This window comes from Convolutriloba macropyga, chromosome 7 (assembly GCF_964194025.1).
Source record: "Convolutriloba macropyga chromosome 7, txConMacr16.3, whole genome shotgun sequence".
NCBI lineage: Eukaryota > Metazoa > Xenacoelomorpha > Acoela > Convolutidae > Convolutriloba > Convolutriloba macropyga.
Window position 1 is genome coordinate 11427083 of NC_134474.1, and position 26539 is coordinate 11453621.

The 26539-nt window shown below is 35.9% G+C and overlaps 1 protein-coding gene across 1 annotated transcript in view; it reads right to left on the bottom strand.

Moving 5' to 3' along the window:
• LOC142342937 (uncharacterized) overlaps positions 1-26539 on the bottom strand; it is a 34271-nt gene continuing 7732 nt past the window's right edge. The window contains exons 2-10 of the mRNA XM_075394617.1: positions 18771-18866; positions 18218-18341; positions 14175-14268; positions 13222-13279; positions 5051-5194; positions 4282-4376; positions 3928-4003; positions 433-678; positions 1-174 (exon numbers count right to left, since the gene is read on the bottom strand). Of these exons, the coding sequence (XP_075250732.1) occupies positions 100-174; positions 433-678; positions 3928-4003; positions 4282-4376; positions 5051-5194; positions 13222-13279; positions 14175-14268; positions 18218-18341; positions 18771-18866 (1008 nt within the window). The 3' untranslated portion in view covers positions 1-99. The remainder of the gene's footprint in view (positions 175-432; positions 679-3927; positions 4004-4281; positions 4377-5050; positions 5195-13221; positions 13280-14174; positions 14269-18217; positions 18342-18770; positions 18867-26539) is intronic.

The following is a 26539-nucleotide window of genomic DNA, read 5'->3' on the forward strand; positions in this document are numbered from 1 at the left end:
TACGGAAAGAGAATACTCAATTGACAATTATTGTATGCAATAAAGTTTTTAATTAAAAGCTACTAATAAAATCATTTCCTTCATTAAGACTTTTGCTGGTTAGACTTCAGTTTGAGTGATGAAAAATGCTCGTCCGTAATTCCACGAATCACCCCCTCGGTCAGGACAGCTTTCCTAAAAATAAATGACGTATACTTAAAATGATGTAAAAACTGCAACTGAGAGTATTTAGACGAAACTTCCATGTTGATTTATAAATTTAATGGGACACACATAATATGGAAAATTTATGATTACAATCTTTTGTAAACTTGAGAACATAACAGTATAATTATCCCTCTACAAAAACAATTGTTTTACAGAAGCAATTATTGTTTGTTTTTTAACGGTGGGGGGGGGGGGTGATGTGATATAATATGTGGGTATACTGACCTGTTCCAGCGAATGAACATTAGCTCGAACCGAATCGGAATCTTTTCTGTTTTTTGCATCTTGTTTACTTTGTTTACTCGACTGTAGTTTATTCTCCTTGTCTTCCTTCAGTCGGCGATCGGAGATCCCTAGAGCTGCTCCTCTGATTAGATGGAATAGGATCTCTACGAATTCTATAATGGTCATGACAGACAGTCCTATCCAGAGACCCAGAACACCCCCGATCTCGTAGAGGGTTCTAATCAACTAAAAAAATAGAAGAAGTTTTAAAAGAGCAAAACTGATCAACATAACTGGGAAATTTTGAATAAAGACCAACAAAATTGGGAAGTTTTGAACAACAAACAGTTTATGATGTTTCTTGAATTAGGTTCCCAAAAATTTTTTACATATTTTTGGTTTTTATACTCTTGAAAGCGATAAAGTCCAATGAAACATTGATAGTAGTGCTTGAAAAATTTCTTTTCCGATTTTTCAAATTTGCAAAAAAACTGTCACACTTTTGTAATAAATAAAAAAACCGTTTTTTAACAAGGTTGTTAAAAATGCTGTTTTTTACAATTCACGGTTGGAAAAAAATAAATAGAACTATCAGTTTTTAGAAACTTTATGCGGATAATCATCCCTTCATAAGTTAATTGTAAAGTTAATTATAAGTTTTGATCTTGCTTTAAACTTAAATTAAATGGATCATTTTTTTATTACATCAAATTAAAATTTTCTTTTACAAATGGTTGCAAAAACTGCCGAGTTCTCGTTTTCTGAATTTTTTAAGCTAGAGAACCAAGTTGTTCAGCTTTAGCAGTAATTGCTTCTGATTTGCTTTTTTGTCTCCTTATGCTTATTAAAAAGTTTAATGCATATGTTTACCTATCAGGTGAAAAATGTTAAACTCAGCTAAACAATCGAAATGTAATTGTTTATTAAATGCAATAATATTGATAGATTAGTAAAAATCTAGTTTCAAGACGCTTGAAGTAAAGTTTGCAATAATACTGTTGTTCAGTAAAACGCAGAAGAAAACGAAACGTTTGCTCTGTTACTGTTTTCGTACTACAGACTCACTTTAAATGGAATCACAAGTACTTAAAACTTTGTCAAAACCTTTTGAAATGACGGCACGTGACGTTATTGCAATAATATATCTACAGCATTCTTCGGTAAACAGAAAAATCCTTCCTAGAAAAAATCAAAATAGTCTCAGACAAAACTGTCTTGGTCGGAGCGCTCTATAGGCAGATCAAAAAAATGTGCAACATGAAATCAAAACCACCGTGGTAAAGAGGTTAGTGCACCGCATGCACATTCGGAAGCCTCTGGTTGAAGTCTACGTGGGTGAATTTGTGTTAGCATAAACCAAAACCTGAGGGTCAATCAGATTGGAACGTAGAGAAAAGTGCTAATATACAAAGAAACCGGACAATCATTGTCGCAAATTAAACGAAAATTAGAAGTTGGTTAGGAATCGACATTTTGCAATAATCAGTTCTTTTCTAGCGTTATTTTAAAAAAATTTTTCTGGATAGAAAAGGAAAGAATTGAATTACAGTAATAAATGGATCACGATTACAAAATCAACTTCCTCTTGAGTTTAATTTTAAAATGCAGCCTCTTAAGAAAATAATTACACTCTGATGCTGGTACTTTTGAGCAAATTCTTATAAATTTGCATGAATTTTGGCGTCATTTGATTTTTTTTTGCATTTTTAATTGCTGACCAGCTGTTATCTTTCCGCCAGTGTTTCTGAGTTTTCTGTTCTCCTTTGAAATTTCCAATCAATTTCGGTAGTTAAGGATGTTTTGTATTAATCAATTTTTACAAAATTACTGTTTCAGCAGTCAACTAAACGTGAATAATGTACCCCTGGTAAGAGACATTCGGAGCCGTTGAGATTATCTTACCGCAAAATGAATCTTCTGACTGCTCGAGCAGATCAATGGCTGGCCGACACCCAAGAACAATAACTTTTTCTCATCTTGGGGCACCAGAGCATACGACATGAATTTCTCAGCAATATGTGCCATTTGTAAGACTAATCGGATCTCAAATCTTTTGATGAGGGCTATCATATATGGAAGATTTTGTTTCCACGTTCTGCTAACTGTTCCTAGATATGAGCTGGAAATTTGACCGCAGATTCGCTACTACGTCCTTTTGGGCAGCAATTATTGTTTGGTGAAGAGTTTCATCTGCCTTTCAACGAGTGCAACTTTTTCTGTTCAATATCTGCTGGATCTACTAAATGGCTATAAACTGTGACAACTTGGATTCTTTCATTGCGTAATTTGACTCGCTATTGCAGTTTGCTGTGAAACAGTGCTAACAAAATGCGCTGTAGTTAAGCTGTTGGAGCCTAATAAAATCGTAGTCTTCAAAGAGAAGCAATTACGGGTTTTGTTTTTTGAATGTGTTCCATGTCAACCATTTTGAGTCAACATTCTGACACCGAAGATTGTGAGAGACTTTTTTATATGCTTATCAATTAAACCAAAACCTGTCATTGAGTGTAAAACTAGTAAATACTATGACAATTTGAGCTGGTTCAGCTTAATTGTGAGGTAAATTTTTGATTATAATTGCGTTATTATTTTTAATATTATTGGCACTATTTATCTGAAAATGTTTTGTCTGTTTTTGGGACTGTATTGTACCGGAATCTTTTTTCTAGGACTTATGCAAATAACGACTATTTTGAATGGGACTGTTTTGTGCGGACACACCTTCTTCATACCCTTTTATTTTACCAAATTTTCTATTTCAAATCGTTTGTTCAGAACATTACCTAAAACGGCGCTGGAGGTCTACATGATGAAATAATTCACGTTTTATGAAACGCTACAAAAATTTTGTCTTTTTATTTTGCAACTTCTACAACCTTTTAAAAATTCTGTTCTTCTTTCAGTGGATAAGGAAACCCAACTAAAACCTTGATCTGTATAACTTTGATCTGCCAAAATCGCCAACCATAGACCTTAACGCTTGCAAATTGTGAAAAAAGTGCTATTTCCTAACACTGGATGTTAAAGAAGAACGCCAGTTTTCCTAAGACTGTTCACCTATTTCTAGCCAGCATTCTCGTTCTACTCATTTATATTTATCGTTAATCATTAAAATCCTAAATCTGCTCAAATCCGTGAACGTAAAAGTGCTTTACAAGGATAATTAAAACACATATATAAAGAAAGGTTGTGATTGCGACTTACATTTGAGTGTAAGTTTGCTCGAATTAATCAAGTAGACAGAAATGACATTGAGAGTCCACGAAAAATTGCAACTTAAAATTGAGATTATCATTATTCACACTAGGACTGTGGAACCTCTATTGATAAAAACGTAGTAAAAAAATACGTCTTTTATGTGTCAGATGGTCATATCATGTTCAAAAATGTTTTTCTGCATTTTTTGAATACTTTTCTGTGGTTCTATAATTTATTTTCTGTGGTTCTGTATTCTATGTTCTCTTTTTGTGGTCAATCGATCCATCAATTACTTACCGGTACTTCCAAGAATTCCTCAATCAGCTCATATTCTTCGCCATCATTTGAGACGTATATTCGCGCATATCGTTCTCTAGAACAAAAAGGGGTAAAATCAACAGAAAAATAATGGACTTTGTTTAAATTTGAGCTGATTAGCTCATTCGAATAAAGAGATGGGGGTGCCAGACCAAGCGGACCAGATAATTGGCCCTGATCAGACCAAAGTAGGGTTTGAAGAGGACAAACTATGTTCTGGAGTTAATCTGGACCCATGTCCACGATCCAAGAAAATCTAATCATAGTATGATCGGTCTTTGTTTGCGGACCTCAGCCAGAGATTACTATAATAATGGATGATATCAAAAATACCTAAAGTGACGACTGCTTCTTTGAAATAACTCTGCGTAAGCTGGGATTTCTCTAATCAGATGCCTCTCTCCTCTCTCTTTCAGACATTGCAGACTCTACAAACAAGAAACATAAATGCTAGTTTACTTTTACTTCAGTCCACTTTTAATTATAAAATCAAACAGTTTATACCAAGTTATAATATAGTAACAGAACACCTTTTGGTTACAGAAAATGGAAAAATTGAACTTAGAGAAAAAAAATGAAGACACGAATGTCTAAACAGGACTATTATACCTAATTAGGGCACCGATCTAACGTACAACATATCTAATTAGACAATATATCTAAATAAAAGTTTAGAATAACTCCTTATAGTTAGACGTCTCTCTATCAAATCTTAATTAAATGCAGGTTATAATCAGTTCAAATCATGAAAAAACAATTTTTCAGTTCGAAAAATCTGGAAATTTAACTACATAACGAAGTCATCTCAGATATTAAAACTGAAGAAAACTACTGTACAGACGGTGTGGAAATAATAAAAAAGCAAGGGGGACGTTTATGAAGTTGAAAACGGATATTGCCGTTTTTTTTTTTCAGTTTAAACCAAATTTTTCTCGACAAGATTTAATGCAAACGCAAAAAACGCACCATAATAAGTGAATATTAGCGTGTAATTAAGTGAAAATTATTGTAAATCGCCAATCGCTTTTTCAAATGCAAATTGTTGCATTTTTTGTTGTTTTGCTTGACTTGAAAAAACTGTAGTTCATGGGACAATAAATACTTTTGCGCAGTTGGTTCCGAAGCATGAAGAGATGTTGTTCTTCGCCTTTTGTGATTTGCAGGCGAAGTCCAAGTAGGAGTTCATCTCTGCTCTCGCTTCTTCATTGTCTGTCACGCTCAAATATAGTCGCATTATCTCTGTTGCCTGTAACAATTTTAAACAATTTAGATGAACTGCCACTCCCCCCCCCCAACCTCCATCACGTGAACAGAAATTCTGTTTTGATTTAAAAGTTGTTAGAATTTTGATTCGAGCTGAAGACTTAAATTTCGTATTATTAGAAAGTTTAACTTACCAAATTAATCTGACAGAGGTAAATTGATTCAAGTCACCAATACTGATATAAATGAATCTTCAAGAAATGGTGCTGTGAATCAACAATCGGTTCAAACTGATGGTTCTAGATAACTATTACTAGAGTTAGATTAATTGATGTAAAATCTTCCCAGCATGTATTAAATGATTATGATATCTCCGGAAGTGTGAATGAATTCTTAGAAAAGTGCAGATGCATTCCATTCCATGCGTTTCCTTTGCTACTGATTTTCAGAAGCAAACCATATTGGGTAACCCTTGCGATCCCCACTATACACCATGGTGCTAAGATTAGTTTTGTATCTTGACTTTTTCACACTGATAATGGGTATATATACAGCTGATTTTTGAGTCCTTTTCATCCCCAAATTCAAATCACCATCTTGATCTAATAATCAGATCTCTCCTGTAAATCTCTAAATTCTACTTTAAAGTATCATTCTTGTTATTCTCTCAATTTGAGAAATTATTTTTTCTACTTAGTTAAAAACGCTTTTTTTTCCGCTTGCCAGAACCCATAACCCAATAGGTTATGGGCCCAGCAATTTTCTAAGTCTTAAAACTAATTTCTAAAACTAATTTTCTGTTGACAGTCATAATCCTTTTCTGCTTAGTACCTTTTCTTTTAACGAATGTTTTGCCTAATCAAACTACGATGGATCAACAGACAGTGAAGCTGCTGACCTACACAGGAAAGGCACAGGACTTTTTAATCTTGAGCACAAGATTTGTGGCAATGATGCAGACGAAGGGACTCTACAAATCACTACTTGGGACAGAGGAGCAACCCAACGAGCCTGCACCACCAGCCAATGGGGCGAGCAATGATGAAAAGAAGAACCACCATGTGCTGAAGGGTGCTTATGAGAAGAAATTTACAGACATCAAGGAGAAACGGAACAATGTGTGGTGCCATCTGGCACTGACTCTAGATGCAACAACCCTCATGCTGAGGAGACATGACTGTGTGGGAGATGACGGCATCGGAGATGGAGCAATAGCTTGGAAGCTTTTACATGAGAGATTTCAGAGTTTGGATACGCCAACAGTGGTGACTTTGGTGGCATAGCTTGCTCGACTGCAGCTGGAGGATGCCGAGAATTTGGATAGCTTCATCATCAGAGGACAAAAGTTGCTCCAAGGCTACAAGAAGCAGGGGAAGCAGTCTCAGAGACCCTCTTCAACGCCTTGGTCCTCATTGGTCTGCCAATGAGGTATGAAAGTTTTGTTATGCAGAAAATCTTTAACCCGGCAACGGACTATGAGTGTAGGAAAAGGCTGTAGAACTTCCATGAGAGCTCAGCACAGAAGCACAAGGGACAAAGTGGTTCAGTGGCACTAGCAGTGAAGAAGGGACCCAAGAAAGGAAACTGCTTTGTGTGTGGGATCCCTGGACATTTTGCCAAGGACTGCAGGAGGAAGGAGACAGCAGAATGCAGCAGGTGTGGTAAGAAAGGTCACCTAGACAGGGCATGCAAGAGACAAAGAGATGGAGGCAAACAAGAGTCAGTGGCAATTGGTCCAACATTGGCTTCACCAGACGAGGAATACTGGGCAGCTCTTATCCAGTGGAAGACAGCAAGGATGCTAGTGGACAGTGGTTGTACAGATCACATAGTGACGAACATCGACGCGTTCCTGAACTTTGTGCCCATTCAATCAGTGGTCAGATATCCCAACGGAGAGGCTTCCAGAATGGTGGGCAGAGGCTGTGTGAGGATCAGCATACCCTCAAACAAAGGGAATTCCAATGCGAACTCAAAATTGTTTTGTGTGTGCCGGACTATTCTTCAAGTCTCCTATCAGTCTCAAGATGCTCGGAGTGGGGACATAGCTTCACTTTCGAGAAAAAAAACAGGTGCATGAAACTCCAGAAGGGAACTCGGGTAAAACTAACACGAGAAAATAATTTGTTTTACTTACCCTGCAGCGTTCTAGAATTCAAGACGAGTTCCAACAGCGTGAAACTTGACAGTGCAAGGAAGTGGCACAGACAATTGGGTAAACTGACTCAAACTGTTGTGGTCAGAAATGCTCCAGGGACAGTGGGGGAACTCGATGATGTATGCAATGTGTGCGCATTGGCCTAGATCACAAAGACTCCAGTACCAAGAGTGCCAGATAACCAAGCAGAAGAGAAGCTGGAGAGGGTGTTCACAGACGTGATGGGACCTTTCAGAGCAGAGTCACTGTCAGGGTTCCCATTCTGCATTGTGTTTGCAGAACAGTACACAAAGTTTGTGTTTGTGGACTTGCTTAAGGCAAAAAGTAAAGTATTGGCCAGCCTGAAGAAATTTGTTGTCAGTGTGGTGACGCCCAAGAAGCTGAGCCAAGACAATGAGAAGGAGTTTCTCTCAGAGCAGTTCAAGACGTACTGCTTAGATGCAGGCATTCTACAGGAGAAGACAATACCAGAGACGCCATAACCGAATGGGTTAGCTGAGAGGTGCAATAGGACACTGCTGGAGATGGTAATATGTTTGCTCATTGACTCAAGACTTCCCAAGATGATGTGGGGAGCAGCAATTCTTCACGCAGCAAGGATCAAAAACTTGGTTTTGAGACAAGGAGAAGAAAAATGCCCAGCAGAGCTGATGAGAGGTATAAAACCTAAATTTCCAATATGTAAATTATGTATTTTTGGTTGCACAGTCTTCATGAGGAAGTGGGACAGAGACGTCAAGAAACTTGAACCTAAGGCACGGGAAGGAAAGTTTGTGGATTATACTGAAGGAGAAAACGGATACCTAGTGTTTATACCCAACACACGCAAGGTGATGGCAGTTCGAGATGTGATCATCAAGGAGTCTGAAGTGGGCTCAATCCTTGACAACAAAGAAACGGCTGACCTACTAGATGGTGGGTTGGAACTGGGAATCTGGCATCCAGATGATGGTCATCAAGGCGATGACAACAGAAAACGACAGGACACATCTACTGCAATAAAGGAGGAGAGGCATGACGCAGGGAGCGTGAATACTCAAAAAACAACGCCGAGACAAGAGGCCTCGGATGTCGGAGAAACAGCACTAAATGAGGGATCTACTGCAACAAGACAAAGTCACAGGGACTCAGAGTCACTGGAAGAAAGTGACAGAGAAGACTTCTCACAGTCAGAGACAGTTGGCTTCAATGAAGATGCATTGGAACACGCGGACAGAGCAGAGCCCAGACGAGGGACACAAGCAAGGAATGTTCCGCAATTTTTTGGAGAAGTCAGGACCCATCTTGCTGTGACTGAGGGTAACTACGTGGAACCCAAAACAGTCTACGAAGCCAAGCAAGCTGACGGTTGGGACCAGTGGTACCGGGCAATGAACGACGAGGTCAAGGCACTCCAAGATAACGACACTTGGGACCTAGTGAGACCACCCACAGACAGGGACGTCATACCGGGCAAATGGGTCTACAAAGTGAAATTGGGACACGGTGGTCAAGTCGACAAATACAAAGCACGCTATGTGGCGAAAAGCTTCAAACAAGTGGAAGGACTGGACTACTTTGAGACTTTTGCGCCTACCTGTAAGCCAGCGACATTCAGGATTCTACTTCAGCTATCAGCGAAGCAGGGCCATGTGATGCACCAATTTGATGTGAAGACTGTTTTCCTGCACTCACCAATCGAGGAAGAAGTGCATCTGGAACAGCCACATGAGTTTGTAAAACGCGGATCACATGGGGAGAAGTTAGTATGTCGAACAAATAAATCAATTTATGGTTTGAAACAGGCTTCTAACAACTGGTACAAAGAACTGGCAAACTCCCTACTAAGACATGGGTTCACCAGAAGCAGGAACGATCACTGCTTGTTCGCAAGATCAGAGGCAGAGGATCACACCTTCATATTGGTCTGGGTTGACGACATCATAGTAGCATCAAGAAGAATGACAGTGATCTCCAATGTCAAAAAGGCACAAGAGGCATTATTTCACATGGAAGACAGAGGGAGACTACACTGGTTTCTGGGCCTTAGAATCAGACAAGAAGAGGGCAAAGTCATAGACAACCAAGAGCGTTACATAGAAACAACGCTTGAGCGGTTTCAAATTGACCAATGCAAACCCTCAAGGACTCCAGCTCATTTGAACTTGAACTTCAGGCAGCACAGAACGAAGACGAAGAAGTGGATCAAAGGATCTAATGAAGCTTGGTTGGATCACTTCTTTATCTGGCCAAACAGACGAGGCCAGACATCATGTTCACAGTCAACACTCTGTCCAGGCACATAAACGCACCTACCAATCAACACTGGCTATGCGGAAAACGACTTCTGCGATATCTTCAAGGTTCAATAGGTTTGAAACTTACTTACACAAAAGAGGCTCGTTAGGATTTAGTGGGGGAAAGTTATGCAGACTGGTCTGGAGATATGAACGACAGAAAATCCACAACGGGCTATTACTTCAAGCTCAACGGACGTGGCGCAGCGCTCAGCTGGGGTGTCAAGAAGCAGGCCACAGTTGCTCTTTTTTCATCAGAAGCAGAATATCAGGGCATAGCAGGAGCAGTTAAGGAAGCACTCTACCTGAAACAACTTCTAGAGGATTTTGGCATCCAACAGAAACGTCCAATCGCAATTGGAGAGGACAACCCAAAGTTGTATCAGACTTTGCCAAAACCCGGTCATGCACAAGAGGAGCAAGCACATCGAGACAAAGTTTCACCTTATTTGGGACAAGACGGAGGATGGGACTATTTCAATTCATTACGTTCCTACAGACAAAATGGCAGCGGCCATCTTCACAAAGTCCTTACCCGTTTCGAAAATGGAAACATTCAGAGCAATTTTGATGGGAACAGACTCTACGCCTTCAGCTGAAGTCTGAGTGGGGGTGTTAGAATTTTGATTCGAAATGAAGACTTAAATTTAAAATTATTAGAAGGTTTAACTTACCAAATTAATCTGACAGAGGTAAATTGATTCAAGTCACCAATACTGATATAAATGAATCTCCAAAAAATGGTGCTGTGAATCAATACTCGGTTCAAACTGATGATTCTAGATACTTATTATTAGAGTTAGATTTATTGATGCAAAATCGTCCCAGCATGTATTCAACGATTTTGATATCTCCGGAAGTGTGAATGAATTCTTAGAAAAGTGCAAAAGCATTCCATTCCATGTGTTTTCTTTGCGACTGATTTGCAGAAGCAAACCATATTGGGTAACCCTTGCGACCCCCATTATAAATCATGGTGCTAAGATTAGTTTTGTATCTTGACTTTTTCACACTGATAATGGGTATATATACAGCTGATTTTTGAGTCATTTTTCATCCCCAAAATCAAATCACCATCTTGATCTAATAATCAGATCTCTCCTGTAAATCTCTAAATTCTACTTTAAAGTATCATTCTTGTTATTCTCTCAATTTGAGAAATTTTTTTTCTACTTAGTTAAAAACGCTTTTTATTCCGCTTGCGAAAACCCATAACCCAATAAAAGTTTGTTTAGACAAAAAACAGTTGTAGGGATAGCCATTACAGTTTTTATAGATCATTATAAAGATCCACAACGTCAATTATAGAAAGTCATAATCCACTGACACGGAAAAAGGGCGCCAACTTTTTCAACAGTCTTTTACAAACTTTTTTTCGAGCTAAAGTGCGGCTTCTTGATAGAAATCAAATTTTATTAGTTGTTATTTTTATTTTTAATTTGTAGTGGCATTTGAACAAATTTTTCTACCTTGAAGTGCAAATGAAAAATTAAAAATTTTAAGTTGAAAAATTGATTAACTCCATCACAATAGATTTAATTCATTCGCTTCTTAAAAAAAATCAAAACTATACGTATTATAGCTCGGTGGTCCAATTATAATATACACGATGCTATCAAAAAACTACTCACACATAAATATTTTATAAATTGCGTCACAGATTAAATAAAACGAAAATTTTGAGTTCAAATCAGTTCTTCTATAGTAACCCGTCACTCTGCTTTAATCTTTTTAGTTTTCACGCGCCTATTAAATTGTTTGTATATAGCTTTCATACAACTTTCATCTCTCTGAATTGTTTGCAGTATTTCCGACATTTCTTCAAATTTCTCTAAAATATTTATTCAAAATTGCCCGTCAATTTCCAATTCGATTCAGGCCCGCACTATACGCAGGTTATTCGAATTTATCCCACTCTTTTGTAAGTAATAGTTGAAGCAATTTTTGATTCAAGTACAAAAAAATTATCTTGTTGAAGTTTTAGGTCCTAAAAATTCATCTTTGTTCATAACTTTTTCAAAAATTCGAAAACATGATGGGGAAAGTCAGCTTTTTGTTTCACATTCAATCTGCTTGTATTGCGCTTGAAATACATTCATGAAGACACTGAATTTGTGGCAGCGTTTCTTGACAAAATTCGTCAATTTTGAAACTTCGCCTTAGAGACTTACTCCTGGAAATGGTATTGTAACAGGGAAAAGATTTTGGGGTCACTACAATGCCTCCAAATGATGTTTTTGGTTCTCCGCTCAATTCTTCCCCTCGAGAGTTTTTTCATAAAACACTCGTAGGTATGCCCAGCACTTGATCGTGATTTACAGCAGCTTTTGTTGATAAAAATCCATTATTTTTTAGCATAACAGTTTGAACAAGAATGCTTGAACCGAAAGAAGGTAGAAATCTTCTTCTGATAAAGAGGAAAAATCGAGAAAACAATCTCTGTTGAAAATTTGCTTTTGAAAACTTTATTGCAAAAAAGGCTTAAAATGCGGAAATCATAAAGTAGGTAGCTACCTGGAACCATAGTTTAGATTGTCGCCCAAACAAACATTCTTGTCGGCTTCTTTGACATCAGTTCTCAAAATGCTCCAAAAAACTTCTTTGCAATGTTTTTGCAACTTTAGTAAAATTAACAAGTACGATCAGTTAATGAAATAGAAAACTATTTAACAACCAATCAACTATGAAACAACAAAGCAGCAAAAACTGATAAAAAATTGCATAGAGCTGTGCAATATAGCTGTTTCTAGAGAAATTGAAAACTTCTGGTGGAGCCTTAAATGACCGAAAACCTATGTCATATAAAATTTAAGATCGGTTTTTCAGAGAATGCCCCAAAGGACTGATCAATTGACGATATTGGCAAAAATGAAACCACTGTTTTCGTTTTTTTTTGGTGTCAAAATCCAATTAATGGGAACAGAAGCTTTAAATGCCATTATGTCAAAGTTTGTTGAAAATCTTTTTGGAGCTCTTCTAAAATGTCCTTGCCCAAAAGTTTCTCCAATTAACTTTTCAAAATAAATTAAAATATAAATTTTTTATTACAAAAATCGCAGAAATTATGAGAACAGATAAATTAAACTAAATCTTCAGAGTTATAAATATTTTACCAAATGAAATGGTAGGATTTCAAATTCAGCACATTCAAAAAGAAAAATTTTGAACAATTTTTGAGGTTGGCTTGTTTTTTTTTTCGTTTTGGTACTTTCTATATAGGTTGCAGTGAAGATAGATATATTATAATTGTTTTTTATTTACTCACTCAACGATCCAATTGAAAGTTTTGATATATATATATATATATATATATATATATATACCCGATTTTTAATGAAAGACAATTTAAAAATGATTTAAGTATTTACCCAACTAATAGTCCATTATTCGGACAATTTTTCGTATCTTTAGCCAAAACTGTAGACTTTTTCTTGAAGTTAACTAACATTCTCCTTGAAATTGCAGATTTTAGACATTTCAGGATACTGTGACACTTTAAAAGTCAAACGTTTGATAGAACTTTAAAAATTTTAAGGCTCCAATATTTATGGACTACAGAGGTCGGAACCTTATGAGTGCACGCACATTACCGAGCGTCTATGTAATATGTGGAAAAATAATATTGGGCAAACTTACAGCAGAGTTGATATTTGGGTAATAGAACTCAGACAGCAGAATGTCGTATTTGGTCTCTCTGAAACAAACGCATTCTGAAGCTTGATAACATCATTTTTTCTAGCTAATAAAATTGTTTTATATATAAATTCCTGGCTAAATGCAAGTTATGAAAAAAAGATGAAAGAATTGTTCCAGAATTTGTATCACGCGTTATCAGACCGTTTTTTCCAAAACTTTTTCATCAGCGTTTCATCAGATAGTACATTTCTTGACAAAAATTTTGTATGAAAATTTATCACTCTAGCTCAAAAATCGCTGTTTGTAAACGTAACAAATCGTCGGTATGTTTGGTGTTAGATAGATAGAAACGACTAAAGCCCTTACGTTTTTTCTTCGGTATTGTTGGTTTTTTCGCTTTTCAAACATAAGAAATGGTCTGTATGATTGGTTTTAAATGTAAGAAATTGTCGGTTTTGAAGGTTGAAAACATCAGTTATTCCAGCTAACGAAACATTTTATATAAATTCCTAGTTAAGTGCAAGTTTTGAAATAAGATTCAAGAATTGTTCCGGAGTGTTCGCATTCTTATGTTTGTTCTCTTAGAATCGTAATGTTCTGTTTTCAACCTTAGAGAATCTTCTGTGGTTTTCTGTTTCTTACCTAGTGATGAGCGGATTCAAATGTTGCAAGAATCTAGCAAGATGATTCAAAATTTGCAGGATTCTTGCAAGAAAAAAGGAAGAATTATGCATTCCTTTGCAAGATTTGTTACAAGGTTCTTTCAAAATTTTAAATTTTTTCATCACTCGGGTTGGATCTTCGGTTTCTTAGATTCGGTTTGAAAAGTAAGAATTTACAATCTAACAAAAAAAAAACAATTAAACGATGAAAGTTCTTGCTCCTGTCTGACACGGATAAAGAAGTCTTACAAGGATGAGAGTGGGGGGGGGGGGCAAAAGATTTCCGCTTACAGGCATCCATGTTGACATATCTTTTCACATTCTGACATTCCTTGTTCTTGACGAGCGATGGCCTGTCCCTCTCTGAAGTTTTTCCAGCATTCATCTGAACAAAGGTCAAATAAAATGACATAGTAATATGTTGCAATGGGTTCTTGTTTTAAGAATGTTGTTTGAGATGATAAAGAATTTTTGGAAGTAGATTTTGACACAGAGAGGCGTTATTTTTTGCGAGACAGTTACGTTTAATTATAGATTGGAGCTTAATATAGAATAAAATCTGTCATATCACAAAACAGACACTTAAATTAATGTTAGAATTAGAAGTAGAATTGATAGTAATATTAGTAGTAAAAATCTTCATTCCAATCTATTAGTTTAAATAATTGATTTATTTAAAGCAAGTAGATTTTAAAATTTTATATCGGTTGCAATCCGTGTATACGTTCCAACTAAAATAGATTTAAAATAGGTCTCTCTTTCATTCGCCGTAGTACAGACAAAAATGGGGAAAACGAAGAGAAACTGCCAGTAAAAATCCGGTGATATACAGGCAGAATATCTGAAACGACGGTTTCAACTATTGACCTGTTTTGTGTATCCCATTTGAAAAATTTGCCCAATGTGAGCAACAAATGACAGTTAATACTTTTAAGCTCTGTTTTGCAAGCGTTTTGATAGTGAGTTTTTTCTCCTACAAAAAACAAAAAGACAAAACAAATTTGGCGGTTGCAGGATTGGGGTAGAAAACTTTTATTTCGAGCAAAGTGGAAGAAACTGCACAAGTATATTAAAACAATCTCTAACAATCTCTATGACGACGTTTCAATCTCTTTTTTCAGGACCCAAAATGTGGCGTTAGTGCTAATTTGGCCATTTTGTGTTCCAAAATCAGCGTTTCATTGTGTTGAAAAGCATTAAAAATTTTTTATATGCGCTGAAAATAGATTAAATGCTGATTCGTAGAAATGAAGTGGTAATTCAGAATTTCCACAGAAAAAAGTTATTTAATTAAAATGATTAATAAAATATATAATAACGTTATTATATAATACAACGTTTATAAAAAATATATATTATATATATATATATATATATAAATATATATTATATTTTATATAATACAATAAAATATATAGTACAAAGTTTTTTTAATGCTCTCTCTTCCTGGATTGAGCTTCTTCTTTCCCGGATTGAGCTTCATTACTTTTCTTCCAATTTCTCTAGCGCCAAAGTTCCCTCAATATTTTTAGTTAAGACGGAAACGTTCTTCAGCGGCCCTCAAGTTTTTTAAGGGCCAATAACCCATTTTCAACATTTTTAAGCGCCAAAACAGCGTTTCGGTCACTTATTACAGGAATAGTATTTTTTGAAGTCTTTGCAAACATACTTTTTATGTTGAATTGATTTGAAAGAAAATCACAACGAGAACATTAAAAAACTTTATTGTATGACTTTAAAAAAATGACTCAAAGACTTAGAGTCTGACACCAATTATTTATATTTTGTTGCGGTAGAAAAAAAATTGTTGCTGTTGAGAAATTCTTTTAAGCTGGCTTTTAAGTTTCAGACAGGAATTTTTGTGCTCATTGATAAGTGCTCAAATTGGAGAAGCGCTGAAGATGCCTCAAGCAAATATTTTCAAAGTTGGTTACAATAGCCACATAGAAAAAGTAAAATATTTTGCGAGCACTTAGAAAAATTTAAGTGACACAACAAAATTGTAATTACTTTATTCTGCATAAAAACAAAATTGTGCAAGAATCTGTATTATTTCAAGCTTGTTTAAAATTTTTCGGGAAAAAGGTTGTTCGAGAAAACTTGGAATATTTTCTTTTGCTTTCAGCGCTAGTTCAGAAGAATGAACGTTTAACTTTGCCAGGACTTTGCGACAGGGGTGACACAGTTGATAAAGAAGAAACACTGTGCAGCTGCACGCATCACATGCGGTCAGAAAGAGAATTCTTTTAAGCTGGCTTCAAATATGCATCTTTTTTGTGCTCATTGATAAGCGCTGAAGTTTAATAAGCGCTGAAGTTGCCTGTCGTTAACATTTTGAAAGTTGATTGCAATAGCCTTAATGAAAAAATACAAAACTTTCCAAGGACTTGTTTAAAGTGTGATCTCGAGATCTTCATTAAAACAAAATTTTGCGAGAATCTGTTTCATTTGAAATGCGTGCTAAAGTTTTGGGAGAAAGCGCTGCATTGGGGGAAAGCTTTGAATGTTTTTTTTGCTTTTAGCGCTAATTCAGTAGAATCAACGCTTAACTTTGCTCGGATTTTGCGCTGAATATTTTATTTTCACTGCTAACGCAAAAGTTTTGCCGGATCTATTCAAAACATAAGTTCTTCAAAACAGGTGTTTTTGGGATCTTTTCTGTTTGTGTTCCCCCCTCCAGTATGTTATGATCCCCCAGGTGCAGAGAACGCGCCGTTGCATAGCAAATCATTATGCAAAAATATGGCACGTGCGTCTGTGGGGTGCAAATAATATGCATCCACTAAGCTGGGGGCACAAATGGAAAAGATCCGTTCTTGTAAGTGAGTACTACTTTGCGACAGGGGTGACACAGTTGATAAAGAAGAAACACTGTGCAGCTGCACGCATCCACCAGCTGGGGCTCTGAGCAGAATTCCGGAAATAACTGCAACTTCATGAACTAGAAAACTGAATAAATTCAAGTCACTGTTTGTCACACTGATTTTCTTTTTCTGTTATAATAGGGCTTTTGTATGTTTTTTGCATTATGGAACGAAATTTCAAATTTGCTTAATCATTGATTAGCGCTGAAGTTCCTTTTTTGGTACACCATACAGCCCCGGTTGCAGTCCACAGTCCGATCAAAACACTTTATGTCAAAAAGTTAGGAGGTTCGACTTTTGAAACTTGATTACAATAACCGCAATTGAGCGGAAAATAAGTTCCAGAAAGTATCCAGTGCAATGACTGAAACATTTTTTTTGAAAAAACAGTTTTAAAAACTTACCTTTCTTTTTTGTCTGCCATTTTAAAAACATTGCTCAAACTTTTAGCATGTATTTTTATGTTCTATTCTGCAAGCTTTATAATATAGAATTTTGTCTCTTACAAAATAGTAAAGAAAAATTGTTGTAGCGGGTGAAAGAGAATGCTGGAAAGTATATTTTCATTTACCTAAGTAGGAAAACTCCGGAAGCCCTAAAAACAACATTTATGACATCAATTCTGCAAGTATTTCCCAGGCCGCAAGTCTAAAATTTTGTGAAGTTTCTGCAAACTTGAGTAAAATTCAAACTTGAGTAAAATCAAATTTTAACATTGTTCTCACACTTTGAAACAAAATGAAGACGGGAACTTCAGACAAACGTTATTGCATAAAACATGTGAATAAGATGTTGAAATTCTGACACGTCCGTTTGATGCGTTTGGTCATGGTGAAAACTTTTCGTGTAATTTTGCGGTCAGAAAGAGAATTCTTTTAAGCTGGCTTCAAATATGCATCTTTTTTGTGCTCATTGATAAGCGCTGAAGTTTAATAAGCGCTGAAGTTGCCTGTCGTTAACATTTTGAAAGTTGATTGCAATAGCCTTAATGAAAAAAATACAAAACTTTCCAAGGACTTGTTTAAAGTGTGATCTCGAGATCCTCATAAAAACAAAATTTTGCGAGAATCTGTTTCATTTGAAATGCGTGCTAAAATTTTGGGAGAAAGCGCTGAATTGGGGGAAAGCTTTGAATGTTTTTTTTTGCTTTTAGCGCTAATTCAGCAGAATCAACGCTTAACTTTGCGCGGATTTTGCGCTGAACATTTTATTTTCACTGCTAATGCAGAAGTTTTCCCGGATCTATTCAAAACATAAGTTCTTCAAAACAGGTGTTTTTGGGATCTTTTCTGTTTGTGTCCCCCCCCTCCAGTATGTTATGATCCCCCCAGGTACAGAGAACGCACCGTTGCATAGCAAATCATTATGCAAAAATATGGCACGTGCGTCTGTGGGGTGCAAATAATATGCACCCACTAAGCTGGGGGCACAAATGGAAAAGATCCGTTTTTGTAAGTGAGTACTACTGACACTCTGTGTTGTTGTTGAGGAGTTGACAGAATGATACATTGGGGTGGTACTGCTGGTAGAGTAGAGATACTGTACAGTTGCACTCGTCCACCAACTGGTGCTCTGTGCAGAATTTCAGGCATAACTAAAACAATAAAAAACCGAACTCTAAGAACGAATTTGGTTCACTGGTTATCAAATGGACCAAATTGATTCTCTTTTTGCGTTATCATAAGTGCTTTTATGTATTTATGCATTAGGGCACTAAATTTACAAATTCATTCCATGAAACAGTAACAAGAAGTCAGTATTTTGCTCGTAGAGCTAAAAAGATTCCGAATAACTAAACAAGTAAACCCAAATTGTCAAAGCTGGACAGAACAAAAAGCATCTTTCGAGCTTTAATAGTAACATTCAAAACATTCCTCGCTGGTATATGTTTGAACACACCGTACCCCGTACCACCCCCCCCCCCCCCCGTGTCGTTCAAAAGGGGTCTGCGTCATAGACGAGGACAATCTTAAACCTCGATCTGGTTTCCTTCCGCTCAAGTTGAGTCGCAGCAACTATATACCTTTCGGTCGTATGCGATGGTGTCGAATGTGCCCACTGCCTCCGGCCACTCACTCACGCACTGCTTGCTCTCTGGAACTCCACGTTTTAACACCTTCTGTAACATAAAGAGGTCATATGCTAGGGTGAACGGACGATTTGTCCCAGACAAAAAACCAGTCACAGACAAAAAAAAGTGCCAAATAGTTGTTGAGTTGAGAACTAACTAAAACGTCTAGGGATACCATGACCTGCGAGTCGTTGCAAAACGCACTAGATAAAATTTTTTAAATATTCGTTCTGATAGTTTCTAAATTAGGATAAAAATTGTGTTTATTTTGAGTATTTTGTCATATTTACTGCATTGGAATTACGTATTTTGCCCTGAAACCGTTTATCCGTAGTATTGATTATATTTATATCAGTCGAAGTCACTAAGTATTGAAAATAGGTTAATCAAAATTTAGTGTCCATTCCGTAAATTTTTTATTTTTTATTTGTCGTTGTTGTTGAGTCTTCACATGAAGCGGATGCCATCTCTTCCTTTCCTTAGTTGTAGAAAAGTGTCCGCTGACTTCCTCACTCAGTGCAATTGTAGCAGATCGGGCAAGTACACATATTTGAGGACGAAATCCGCTGTTCACATTTCGAGTATCTAGCAGTTCTGAAATTAATGCAACTGTCAATTCTGACGGCAATAAGACAAATTCTGATAAAACTCGCGTCTTGGCTGCTCAGTTCCTCTTTTGTCAGCACAAAACAATCGGCAATTCTCCTCTAGCTTCGAGTCTTGTGGTGAACTTCGATATTATGGCGTTCTTCGTCCTCGCAAAGCTTTGAAAGTTTCCAGAGTTCTGTCAATTGCAAGAACATCGGGAGAGAGAGAGCAGATTATTCAGTCGCATTTTTTGACGTCGATCAAGTTTTTCTTGGCCACAAACTCATTTCAACACTGTACGTTGAAAATTTTCCAGCACGTGGATGTCACAATGACTGATCATAAAATTGCACAAGACGAGCTTGACAAAGTTCCCAGTTTGATGCGAGATGTTTGCTCTCAAGGAATGTCGGAGACTTTGTACTCTTTGGGGATTCCTTCACGTGAAGGCACAATTTAGATAGTCACTGCTTGACTTCGCATTTGTCAAGCAGAGTGACAAGTAGGAAAGTTCGATGTTCTTTTCCTCTAAAAAATAGTGCGGTGCACTTCCCCTAAGCAAGCTTCATATTGTTGTTACGAACCCGGTTTGCAGTCAATATGTATAGACAGCCAAACTTTAAAACTTCAGGTATATCAATAGCAAAAATGCAAATGAGTAGAAGATCTAACATAGATAATTGTGAGACCACACTTGAGACTTCCAGAGTTTCCGATTGGTAGTTACCAATTCTGATTAACAAAATTGTGTTGGAGTTTGGTCATGTGGGCGACAAAGAGCTTGTAGAAGAGCCCTTACATAGAATTTTCAAGTTCTTTATTCTCTATGTTAAGCAGGGAGTTTTCTTTGTAACTCTCGATTTCTTTATGTCACCCCACTTTTTAAAGATGGGTGACAACGAAGCGGTCTTTCAAGACGTTGGGTCGTTTCTGAAGCGCTCAATTTTTTTGAGCAACATGTGGAGGGTGGTGCACATTTGCTCCTTTACTTGATGATAATGATGCCCGGTGAGATGCCATCAGAGCCTAATAATTTCCTTGTATCGAGGTCCACCAGGTGTAATTTAATAAGTACAATGTTGATTGGGAAATCCGCGAGGAAGAATAAATCTGACATAAGGTCTATTTTGTTGCAGGTTATTTTGGGTTCAAAGATAGATTGGAGGAACTAGTTGATGACTTTTAGGAACGGTGATAATATGTAACACTGGCAAGAATGGAGGCAGATTTGTTTAGAGTTTGAGGACAATATCAGTTGAACGTGATTCTAGTATTCAATTTCAACGAGCCCGCCTATCTTTTTGACAAAAATTCAAAAACTTCATTCTCAAGCTGCCGGGCAAAACCTTTCAATAGCCAGTTGGTCATTCTTTCAGAAGCTTTTTAGCGCTTCAAGTTTTTTTTTGAGAAAGTGAGAACTGTTTGTCTTTTCTTCTACAACCCATTGGATTCTAAAACAAGAGGAAATTTTGTGAATGTTCTGGATCTCTCGTTCTTTTTTTTGCTCGATTTTTAGCCTATTCGTTCAAGGGTTGGACAATTTTAATTACATTCATATCTCTTGCCTTGAATTTCTTACAATTTTTTTCCGAGAATCATTCCCCTTTTAATTAAACAATTTGAAAAACACCCGTGTTAAGTCTAGCAGTTATGGCGTTTAACAGAGCGGCCTACAAAATGATAAAAGACAGGTGGGCAGACCATAACCATCTATTTGTCTCTTTTGATAGTCTTTTTTTAATGATTTCTGAGAATATTGCTGATTTTTCACTATGTTCTGCTCATTGTGGTAGTTTAAAAGTGTGACAGTTGTCAGAATTTTGACTACCAGGAACGGTCGAAGACGAACATCCTACAATGATCTGACAAATTTGGGTTATTTATGCTTTCGTTTGGACAGGAGAACGTTGATGAGATAGAAGATTGGGGTTTTAGTCCGCACCAAATACGAGAAGATGTCAGCATCTTCTAAACTTTGGACGTACTCACAAACAATCAGATTTTGCATCTTTCGTAATTGAGCAACAAAAAATCTATAGTGAGTGTTCGTTTTTTGTCCCGAGAATTGAATGGCTTGGGGATTTTATTATCGAAATTCTTAACCGTATCAGTTAATTAGTGGCTCTCCGTTGGGGACGAAATTGATAAGTGACTGGAATCGTTTTCTGACTCTTTAGTAGGATGTGGGGATAGGCCAAGAGCCGTCTGACCAATCTTGTGTAACCGAGATTTGATGTGTTGAAATGTTTTGAAAGAATGAGAGAGAGAGAGAGAGAGAGAGAGAGAGAGAAGTGAGAGTGGGTGAGAGAGAGAGAGAGAGAGAGAGAAAACTAGCACCAAATGCAAGCAATGAAACGGTTGCCCTGAAAACGATTTTAGTAATTCAGAGAGAGAGAGAGAGAGAGAGAGAGAGAGAGAGAGAGAGAGAGAGAGAGAGCTCGAAGCTAGTCAAGTACGTAGAACGATACTTCCTGCTTTTTCATTTTGGGACTATTTTGTATGGTATTTTCTCACTCTTTGGGACTGTTTTGTTTGGTACCTTTATTTTCCGGAGAAACTCTAAATCCAGTTTTTCAATTCTAAGTTTGCTTTAAACTCCAACTCAAAGCAATGTAAGAATTTGGTAATTTACGTTGACAACAACTAACTAAATTCAACCAAATTCTTTCGAAAATTGCCGCATCCAACGCAAATTATACATTTTTAGCAACTTGTATAGGCGACACCTCGACAGAGTGCCAAACCCTAACACGAGTTCAGCAAATTGAAATGACAAGAGACAATGTAAACATAACTGAAGAGACAATGTAAACATCTATCTTAAAGAACAAAAAAGGTAAAAACTCTAATGACCCAGGGATTGAGAACAAAAACGCCTTTGAGAGATGCTTTTCCTTAGGTTTTAATACTATAATTGTCGTATACATACATATATATATATATATATATATATATATATATATATTTGTGTGTGTGTAGATACATACGTATATATAAATATATATATAAATTTATATATATATATATATATATATATATATATATATATGTATATATAAATGTACATATTCATATTAATATATATATATATATATATATATATATATATATTTATATATATATATAATATATATATATATATATATATAATATATATATATATATATATATATATATATATCCCCAATAAAAGACCGGGGTTCAGCTATGTCTGTTTTGCACATTATAAATTGTGCTCTATGTTAGGAAGCCCATTTTCAATCGCATTATCGCTGAACCGTTTAAAAAATTGAACACTGACGTTAACGGTTTTTTAAAAAAATCCCAATGTTCAAAATCCCAATTCCAAAAATTCAAAACCTGCATTCTCAAGCTGCCGGGCAAAACCTTTCGATAGCCAGTTAGTCATTCTTTCAGAAGCTTTTTTGCGCTTCAAGTTTTTTCTGAGAAAGTGAGAAGTGTTTGTCTTTTCTTCTACAACCCATTGGATTCTAAAACAAGAGGAAATTTTGTGAATGTTCTGGATCTCTCGTTCTTTTTTTTGCTCGATTTTTAGCCTATTCGTTCAAGGGTTGGACAATTTTAATTACATTCATATCTCTTGCCTTGAATTTCTTACAATTTTTTTCCGAGAATCATTCCCCTTTTAATTAAACAATTTGAAAAACACCCGTGTTAAGTCTAGCAGTTATGGCGTTTAACAGAGCGGCCTACAAAATGATAAAAGACAGGTGGGCAGACCATAACCATCTATTTGTCTTTTTTGTATCGTGTTTTTTTAATGATTTCTGAGAATATTGCTGATTTTTCACTACGTTCTGCTCATTGTGGTAGTTTAAAATTGTGACAGTTGTCAGAATTTTGACTACCAGGAACGGTCGAAGACGAACATCCTACAATGATCTGACAAATTTGGGATATTTCTGCTTTCGTTTGGACAGGAGAACGTTGATGAGATAGAGGATTGGGGTTTTAGTCCACAGCAAACCCGAAGAAGTCAGCATCATTGAAAATTTGGACGTACTCATAATTCAGATTTTGTATCTTTCATAATTGAGCAACAAAACAATCTATAGTGAGTGTTCGTCTTTTTGTCCCGAGAATTGAATGGCTTGGGGATTTTATTATCGAAATTCTTAACCGTATCAGTTAATTAGTGGCTCTCCGTTGGGGACGAAATTGATAAGTGACTGGAATCGTTTTCTGACTCTTTAGTAGGATGTGGGGATAGGCCAAGAGCCGTCTGGACAATCTTGTGTAACCGAGATTTGATGTGTTGAAATGTTTTGAAAGAATGAGAGAGAGAGAGAGTGAGAGTGGGTGAGAGAGAGAGGAGAGAGAGAAAAACTAGCACCAAATGCAAGCAATGAAACGGTTGCCCTGAAAACGATTTTAGTAATTCAGAGAGAGAGAGAGAGCTCGAAGCTAGTCAAGTACGTAGAACGATACTTCCTGCTTTTTCATTTTGGGACTATTTTGTATGGTATTTTCTCACTCTTTGGGACTGTTTTGTTTGGTACCCTTATTTTCCGGAGAAACTCTAAATCCAGTTTTTCAATTCTAAGTTTGCTTTAAACTCCAACTCAAAGCAATGTAAGAATTTGGTAGTTTACGTTGATAACAACTAACTAAATTCAACCAAATCTTTCGAAAATTGCCGCATCCAACGCAAATTATACATTTTTAGCAAATTTTATAGGCGACACCTCGACAGAGTGCCAAACCCTAACACGAGTTCAGCAAATTGAAATGACAAGAGACAATGTAAGCATAACTGAAGAGACAATGTAAACATCTATCTTAAAGAACAAAAACGGTAAAAACTCTAATGACCCAGGGATTGAGAACAAAAAACGCCTTTGAGAGATGCTTTTCCTTAGGTTTTAATACTATAATTGTCGTATATATATATATATATATATATATATATGTATATATATATAAATATATATTTGTGTGTGTGTAGATACATACGTATATATAAATATATATATAAATTTATATATATATATATGTATATGTAAATGTACATATTCATATTGATATATATATTATATATATATATATATATATAATATATATATATATATATCCCCAATAAAAGACCGGGGTTCAGCTATGTCTGGTTTGCACATTATAAATTGTGCTCTATGTTAGGAAGCCCATTTTCAATCGCATTGTCGCTGAACCGTTTAAAAAACTGAACATTGACGTTAACGGTTTTTTAAAAAATCCCAATGTTCAACTCAAGCCTTAAAAATTTAAGCTCGGCAGAGTCCCACTGAAACGCAGTCATGCGAACAGTGCTTCCCTTTTAGGACAAAAATTGAATCACGCAGTAATACGTATACATCTCTAGACTAAGCTTACCGAAAAATATCCGAAATCCAAAGTGTAATTTCTTGGACAAATTTTCCATCTGAAAATTTTAAGCGCATGCGGAAGAACAATGACAAAGATGTAGGAGGAGATAACAAATGGGCTATGTATTTGCTTTTTATGGAAGCAACTCTTTTGACACCTATTCCTATTGTTTTGCTTTTTGACAAATATTTCCAGCACATTGCAACATTTCTTAATGCGAATTATTGATTGCAATATTTTTCATGGTTTCTGGAGGTTTCAAACAAAGGGATGCTTCCATCAGCGTCCCTGTAAGTCAGAAACTTTCAAAATTCAATAGAAAAAAATGTTTGCGTGAAATTTCATCGTAGTCGTTCAATAAACAAGACATTGCATGGCTTGGGATTTTATTACATAAATTCTTACAGTATCGAATCAGTTAATAAGTTTCTCCCAGTTGAAGACGATATTGACAAATGACTGCAATCGTTTGTGACTCTTTAGTAGGATGTGGGGATAGCCGTCTCGACAATCTTGTGTAACCGAGTTTTGATGTGTTGAAATGTTTTGAAATAATGAGAAAGAGAGAGAGAGAGTAGAGAAAGAGAGCAAGAAAGAGAGCGAGAGAGAGAGAGAGAGAGAGAGAGAAATAGACCCAAATGTAAGCACTGGAACGGTTGTCTAGAAAATGATTTTAGTATTTAAATGAGAGCTCGAAGCTAGTCAAGTACGTAGAACAATTTTCCTGTTTTTTCTTTTGGGACTATTTTGTCTGATAATTTTTACTCTTTGGGACTGTTAAGTTTAGTGTCTTTTTCGGAGAAACTCTACATCCAGATTTTCAATTCTAATTTTCTTTAAACTCCAACTTAAAGCAAAGTAAGAAATTTGGTAATTTACGTTAATAATAACTAAATACATTCAATAAAATTCTTTCAAAAAAATGCAACATCCACCGCAAATTATACCTTTTTTAGTAACTTGAATAGGCATCACCTCATAAGTGTGCCAAACCCTAATACGAGCTCAGCGATTTAAAATGATATTCAAAGAGATGTAAACATATATCAATGTAAACATATAACTTACAGAACCAAAAAGAGGTAAAATTTTTCTCATGAGCCAGGGATTGAAACCAAGTAGACTTTCGAGAGATGCTTTTTCCTTAGATTTTAAAACTATAGTTGTCGTGTATATATATATATATATATATAAATATATATAATATATATATATATGGGCTGTGTTCGTATATATATATATATATATATATATATATATATATATATAGCGTGTGTTCGTATATTAATATATATATATATATATATATATATATATATAAATACGACAACTATAGTTTTAAAATGTAAGGAAATGCATCTCTCGAAAGTCTACTTGGTTTCAATCCCAGGGTCATGAGAAAATTTTACCTCTTTTTGGTTCTGTAAGATATATGTTTACATTGATATATGTTTACATCTCTTCGAAAATCATTTTAATTCGCTGAACTCGTATTAGGGTTTGGCACACATATGAGGTGATGCCTATTCAAGTTGCTAAAAAAGGTATAATTTGCGGTGGGTGTTGCATTTTTTTTGGAAGAATTTTATTGAATGTATTTAGTTATTAACGTAAATAATTATTTATATATAAATATATATATATATATATATATATATATATATATATATATCCCTACAATAAAAGCCCGAGGTTCGGCTATGTCTGTTTTGAAAATTAAACATTTTGCTCTATGTTAGGCTTTTTCCTTAGTTAGTTTTTAACACTAT